Raw genomic sequence first — 7,492 nt, forward strand, 5'->3', positions numbered from 1 at the left:
TAAAAAAAAATTAATTTTTTTTTTTTTATTTTAATATATATTCATGTGCTATAAGCACATGAATAAAAATAACATGCCCCCTTAACAGAAAGAAAAAAAAAGAAAAAGATTTTTTTATACCAAAATTTCTTAAAAAAACCTTTTAGTGTCATGGTTCCGGAGCCAGTATGAATTCATGGCCAGATGTATCAAGCTTCAAAAGTGATAAAGCAGAGAGTTAACAACCAGCCAATCAGCTCCTATGTGTCATCTTTCAAACCCAGCCTGTAACATGACAGGTAGGAGCTGATTGGCTGGTGGTTTATCATTTACCTGTATGTACTCGTGCAGCACAGCCCAGGGAGCAGCAGTGTAGAAGGACAAATATAGTGATACAATACAGAGAGCACTCTCCCTGGAGGGACAGTGGGAAGCTGCGCTGGCGTGTGTGAGGATATGACAGTGTTTCAGGGGATGTGATACAACTTTGTATTTGTGTGGGAGGATATTTGATGTTTTTCCTCCTTCCTGTCAGGGCACGTGTATGTGCGCTCCCCGCGGTATTCCTATCCAATTATATATGCTATTTAGCACCACTGACCACATTGGGGGGGGGGGGATGGGGGGGTCCCAATACCCTGGTGGGCACAGTAGGATCACCTACTACTCGAGTGAATTAACCTACCAGTATTTGTATTGGAATGTGTGAGAAAACCCACTCAAGCACTGGGAGTACATACAAACTCCACACTGTTAGATCATGGCGGTAATGGTACACAGAACCTCAGTGTTGTGAGGCAGTAATGCTAACCATTACACCATCTGCGTTGCCCTGTAGGCTGCTGGCTACTGCATGAAGCGCAGAGATTGGTCACTGTGTGGAATTAATTTGTTTCTGTGTCAAACCCCCCCCCACACACACACACAAATCAGTGGGCAGTAGTCTCTGCAGCACTGCCAAGTAATCTACCTTTATATAAAAGGCTAACTACTCCTCACCTCTATGGGCAGTATTCAATGAAAAAGTTCTCCGTGCATGGAGAGCGTTTTATTTCGCTCTCCATGCACTCTCCGTGTTCCGGAGGGCTCTCTGCCACTCCTGCTCCCTCTATTCAATGTGGCTGATGCTCTCCGCCACTCGCGGAGAGTCTTAACCCCTGCAGGGAGCAGGGAGCTTTCAGGGAGCCGGAAGCAGCCAGAGAGATTAAAGTCTCCCTGGCTGCTCCAGAGGACTGTGGAGGGGAGGGGGGCTCTCCAGGACCCAGGCTGCACCCCCCTATAGCCAGCGGGGGACCCCAGTATTCACTGCACCCGTTTGTGCATAGTTACGTTCGGGTGCAGTGAATATATATGAATATCTAATGAGCGGCTCGAGCGCTCTGGCCCCCTGCTGGCTGCACTGTGTAAAAAAAAAAATTAAATTTTTTTTTTTTTTTTATTTTAATATATATTCATGTGCTATAAGCACATGAATAAAAATAACATGCCCCTTAACAGAAAGAAAAAAAAAAAAGATTTTTTTATACCAAAATTTCTTAAAAAAACCTTTTTAGTGTCATGGTTCCGGAGCCAGTATGAATTCATGGCCAGATGTATCAAGCTTCAAAAGTGATAAAGCAGAGAGTTAACAACCAGCCAATCAGCTCCTATGTGTCAATCTTTCAAACCCAGCCTGTAACATGACAGGTAGGAGCTGATTGGCTGGTGGTTTATCATTTACCTGTATGTACTCGTGCAGCACAGCCCAGGGAGCAGCAGTGTAGAAGGACAAATATAGTGATACAATACAGAGAGCACTCTCCCTGGAGGGACAGTGGGAAGCTGCGCTGCGTGTGTGAGGATATGACAGTGTTTCAGGGGATGTGATACAACTTTGTATTTGTGTGGGAGGATATTTGATGTTTTTTCCTCCTTCCTGTCAGGGCACGTGTATGTGCGCTCCCCGCGGTATTCCTATCCAATTATATATGCTATTTAGCACCACTGACCACATTGGGGGGGGGGATGGGGGGTCCCAATACCCTGGTGGCACAGTAGGATCACCTACTACTCGAGTGAATTAACCTACCAGTATTTGTATTGGAATGTGTGAGAAAAACCCACTCAAGCACTGGGAGTACATACAAACTCCACACTGTTAGATCATGGCGGTATGGTACACAGAACCTCAGTGTTGTGAGGCAGTAATGCTAACCATTACACCATCTGCGTTGCCCCTGTAGGCTGCTGGCTACTGCATGAAGCGCAGAGATTGGTCACTGTGTGGAATTAATTTGTTTCTGTGTCAACCCCCCCCCACACACACACAAATCAGTGGGCAGTAGTCTCTGCAGCACTGCCAAGTAATCTACCTTTATATAAAAGGCTAACTACTCCTCACCTCTATGGGCAGTATTCAATGAAAAAGTTCTCCGTGCATGGAGAGCGTTTTATTTCGCTCTCCATGCACTCTCCGTGTTCCGGAGGGCTCTCTGCCACTCCTGCTCCCTCTATTCAATGTGGCTGATGCTCTCCGCCACTCGCGGAGAGTCTTAACCCCTGCAGGGAGCAGGGAGCTTTCAGGGAGCCGGAAGCAGCCAGAGAGATTAAAGTCTCCCTGGCTGCTCCAGAGGACTGTGGAGGGGAGGGGGGCTCTCCAGGACCCAGGCTGCACCCCCCTATAGCCAGCGGGGGACCCAGTATTCACTGCACCCGTTTGTGCATAGTTACGTTCGGGTGCAGTGAATATATATGAATATCTAATGAGCGGCTCGAGCGCTCTGGCCCCCTGCTGGCTGCACTGTGTAAAAAAAAAATTAAATTTTTTTTATTTTTATTTAATATATATTCATGTGCTATAAGCACATGAATAAAAATAACATGCCCCTTAACAGAAAAAAAAAAAAAAAAGATTTTTTTATACCAAAATTTCTTAAAAAAACCTTTTAGTTTAAAAGTTCACATTCCAGGCTCTCCATCAAAAGATGGAGAATTGCTACACGGAGAGACACGGAGAAAGTCACTTAGAAAGACGGAAAATATTTCACATTGAATAGGGTTGCTCGCTTTTGGAGAGCAAAATGCTCCGTCCAAGGCGAACAAAGCACAAGTTCTCCACAAAACACGGAGAACTTTTCTCATGGAATACTGCCCTATGAGGTAAAGTACCGCCACTGACCAATCGACAGACCAAATTACTCATTGGTGTGTTTAAGCAGAGAGTTTGTGGGCTGAACTTTTACAGCTCAAACTGAAAGTAAAAACTGTCACAGCTCAAAGTGGTCCCATGTACATGGAATTGAATCCGGAGATCACGAGTGCTGCACATAAGATTTTTATTGGATCTGGCAGCAGTTGCTAAAGGACCACATACAATGTATCATATGCGGTCCAGCTACCGGCGTCATCTGTTGAGGTATTGCATGCAGGGGCTGCATGCAATACCTCAGTTTAGTGTATGGGGACCTTAAAAAGTGATAAAGTGAAGAGGGATAAAGTACCAGCCAATCAGCTCCTCGCTATCATTTTTTAATCCCATCCTGTAACATGGCAGCTACAAGCTGATTGGCTGCTACTTTAGCACCCTCCACTTACTACGTCTGGCATAAGATGGAGTAACTGGGGCACTAGAACATATTCCTCTTTGGAACCCTCCATTGGAAGCAGCACATCCGATTGCAAACAGAAAGACCGGCTAAAAACAATATATATATATTTGTAATAGAATTGGCGGCTTAGAACAACATCCTGTAAACCCCCGATGCCCCGTGTCCCTTGCTGCGTTGCATTGGACATGGCTGCACGTGTATTGTCATATTCCCAGAAGTTCCTACAAGGAATATACAGGATGGCAGTAGGAGAAGACCTACAGGTCCCTATGTTATTTTATCCTGTTTATAAAGGGGAAGGTCATTGTACACAGATAACTGTGACCCTGTAAGATACAAACACAGGATGTCTGCTGAAGTCCCATCTGTCTCCTCCTGAACACCCTCTCCCCTGCAGGACATAATGAGGGGGGTGATAATTGAGTTACCATATAACTTGGAGAGCAACACAAACAGCCAAAAGGCTCGGAGGAAAGAGTTAAACATCCCCCCCCCCCCCCCCCACACACACACACCTAGCCTGGTTGGAGGGTTGGGGTGTACTGGGAGGAGAGAGCTATATAGGAGAGTGTATAATCACACCAGAGTCCTACAGACAGAAGGCAGCAGATACAAATATGATGGAGATGGAAGAGGACTTGGACAACCAGACCATCTTCCTGGGGATGCCAGACTGTGAATATGATGATTGGGAACCGTCCGTCGGGCTGATCCCCACAGCATACCTCCTTATTTTCTTCCTTGGCATCACCGGCAATGGGCTGGTGCTGTGGGCAAGCCGGCGGCGCAAGGACAGGCCACGGGCCGCGGACTCCTTCATACTGCAGCTGGCACTCGCCGACCTGGCTTTCGTGGTAACCCTGCCACTGTGGGCAGTTTACGCTTCCCTGGGGTACCACTGGCCCTTTGGCAAAGTTGCCTGCAAACTGAGCGGCTACCTGGTGCTGCTCAATATGTACGCCAGTGCCTTCTGCCTGACCGGGCTGAGTTTGGACCGGTACATCGTAATAGTGCTCTCCCCGGGGCCTGGTCACCCGCGCTCTCCGCTCTCTAGCCCGCTGGCAACCGTGGTGACCTGGGCAAGTGCTGGGCTCCTAGCTCTCCCTGCCCTCATCTTCAGGAACACAGGGCAGTCGGATGAGCTTTGGGACAACCGTACTATGTGCTACATGGACTACTCCGCCGTGGACAGCAGCGGCCAAACGAACTCCTGGGAAGCCGGACTGGGATTTTCCTCCACCCTGTTGGCCTTTGTAGCTCCATTCTGCGTCATCCTCTTCTGCTACGTGGCCATCGGCCGCAGAGTGTCGGGCCACTTCCGCCTGCCTCTGGTGGCCAGCCGGAAGCGACGGTTATTGGCCATTATGATTGGACTGGTGGTCACCTTTGGGGCATGCTGGGCCCCTTTCCATTTAGTGAAGAGCATCTATGTGCTGATGAATGCAGAGGTCCTGCCGCTGAGTTGTACCTTGCACGTCTTCCTAAACAACCTGCACCCCTACGTTACCTGTTTAGGGTACGCCAACAGCTGCTTGAACCCTGTGCTGTATGCGTTTCTGGATCCCAGGTTCAGGGGACACTGCCGCAGGTTGCTGGGGTGCGGAAGTATCTTCCAAGGGAATGACCACCAGGTGGAGGACAAGGATCAGAAAGCAGGGGCAGGCAGCTCTTCTGCCGAAGCGGGGAAGCCCGTCAAGGTCTCCACAGATGAGGAGGAGATGACCGGTATTAAGGCTTAAGTGCAGGACACATGGCGTGCGAGGTACTATTGTATATGCGTTACATCAACGTTTGTGTCGGTGCTTTGTGTCGACTGTCCCAGCCATACCTGCTTGGAGCTGTTATACATATGACTTTTATACAATCCTGTCACAGGAGAAAGGACTTTGATGTATTCAAGGATTGTGGTGTTCCCCAAAGACTAGAGCACTTAGAAACTGGGGGCGTCTGGGGGGGAGGGGAGGGGGATGTTTTTTTATTTTTTTTTACTTTTTTCAATAATAAAAAAAGTTTTCATTAAAATGTAAAAAAATCATCTTTAAAAAAAAAAAACATTCACATGATAATAAATCGGTTTATAATGTTAATGGCTTATTTATTAAGATATTCACAAATGCGTAATGTGTAACTGGTCAATTTATTATTGTTTTTATATCACATTGTGCTTTACAATTGGGAATTCCATTTCAGATGGGATGTTGCTTTGGGCAACCAATCAGAATCTACTTCTTATTTATTTAGTACCTTCTAGAAGATAATATTTAGGGGGAAATTTACCAATATGAAAAACCTAGTTTTTCGTATTGGTATTTTCCCTACGACTGCATACGACTGTTTAAGTCGTATGCAAAGTCGTGTTCCGGAGGATCAGTTACAAAGCAGTCATATACGACTGCTTTGTAACCCTCCGATGGTGTAATGATTCGTATTAGCGGCCGTATATACGGCTGCTAATACGAATTATTTCTAGCAGTCTGCACGGATCAGTCAGATCCGTGCAGGCTGCATGGTGTAAAAAAAATAGAAAAAAAAATAAATTAAAAAAAAAAACGGCGTGGGGTCCCCCCCACAGCCGAAACCAGCACCAGGCTGACAGAGCCTGGAGCCGGTAATTAAAAATCAGGGAACCCGACAAATAGGGGTTCCCCGATTTTTAACAACCAGCCCCAGGCTCCTGCTCTGGGGCTGGTTCCCAAAATACGGGGGACAAAATGACTAGGGGTCCCCCGTATTTCAAGAACCAGCCCCAGGCAAAACCAGCCAGCGGGTAATGCCACAGCCGGGGGGAGACTTTTTATGCAAGTCCCCCCGGCCAAAGCATTATTCCCTACTGACCAGTCAGCCTGGCCAGGGGCCCTGGGGGAGTGGGGACCCCCCCAATAAAGGGGTCCCCCCCCTCCAGGACTTACCTGACCAGGCTGAAGCCTGGTGCTGTCCTCGATGCCCCTGGGCGGTGGGCATCGAGCTGATGGTTTTGTGTAAAAAATAGAATAAAAACCATTGTTTTTTACTGTGGCACTACAAGTGCCAGCAAGCCTCCCCAGCAAGCTGGGACTTGGATAACCACAAGTCCCAGCCTGCTGGGCATTAAAGGGCCCGCTGGGTCTTGTAGTGCCACCGTAAAAAAAATAGTTAAATAAAACACACTGACACCCGTTTTAAATAAAAGTTTAATACACACATTACATACATACTGATACTTACCTTTCTTGATCCCGTAGGTAGCCCTGGTCCTGATGTCCTGTGTCGTCCTCCAGGTCCATGTCGGCTGTCTGCGTCGTCCTCCAGGTCCATGTCGACGGTCCGTGTCGTCCTCCAGGTCCATGGCGGTGTCCGGGTCCGAAGAAATCCATGTTGGAGCTGTGGAAGGAAATCCTACTCACCTGGTCCTGCGCTGAAGAAGTCTTCTCTTGATCCGACGTAGTCCAGGTAATCTTCCTGCTGTCGCCGGTCCCCGCTGTCTCCGCTGTCCGTGCATCGCGCTGAGGAGAGATGCTGAAGTTTCATATTCGGCGCCTCTCCTCAGACTGAATTCTATTGGCCGCCTAGCAGGCCAATCAGGAGTCGAGAAAGTCGGCTCCTGATTGGCCTGCTAGGCGGCCAATAGAATTCAGTCTGAGGAGAGGCGCCGAATATGAAACTTCAGCATCTCTCCTCAGCGCGATGCACGGACAGCGGAGACAGCGGGGACCGGCGACAGCAGGAAGATTACCTGGACTACGTCGGATCAAGAGAAGACTTCTTCAGCGCAGGACCAGGTGAGTAGGATTTCCTTCCACAGCTCCAACATGGATTTCTTCGGACCCGGACACCGCCATGGACCTGGAGGACGACACGGACCGTCGACATGGACCTGGAGGACGACGCAGACAGCCGACATGGACCTGGAGGACGACACAGGACATCAGGACCAGGGCTACCTACGG

General features: G+C 48.3%; 1 protein-coding gene across 1 annotated transcript; it reads left to right on the top strand.

Annotated features, from left to right (window-relative positions):
* The first annotated feature begins 4,125 nt into the window (after nucleotides 1-4,125).
* Nucleotides 4,126-5,513, top strand: APLNR (apelin receptor). The gene has a single exon (XM_083168326.1). The coding sequence runs from the start codon at nucleotides 4,184-4,186 to the stop codon at nucleotides 5,303-5,305; it is 1,122 nt and encodes a 373-aa protein (XP_083024452.1). The 5' UTR covers nucleotides 4,126-4,183; the 3' UTR covers nucleotides 5,306-5,513.
* The last annotated feature ends 1,979 nt before the right edge of the window (nucleotides 5,514-7,492 follow it).

This window comes from Crinia signifera, unplaced genomic scaffold (genome assembly GCF_055691185.1).
Source record: "Crinia signifera unplaced genomic scaffold, ASM5569118v1 HAP2_SCAFFOLD_641, whole genome shotgun sequence".
Classification (NCBI taxonomy): domain Eukaryota; kingdom Metazoa; phylum Chordata; class Amphibia; order Anura; family Myobatrachidae; genus Crinia; species Crinia signifera.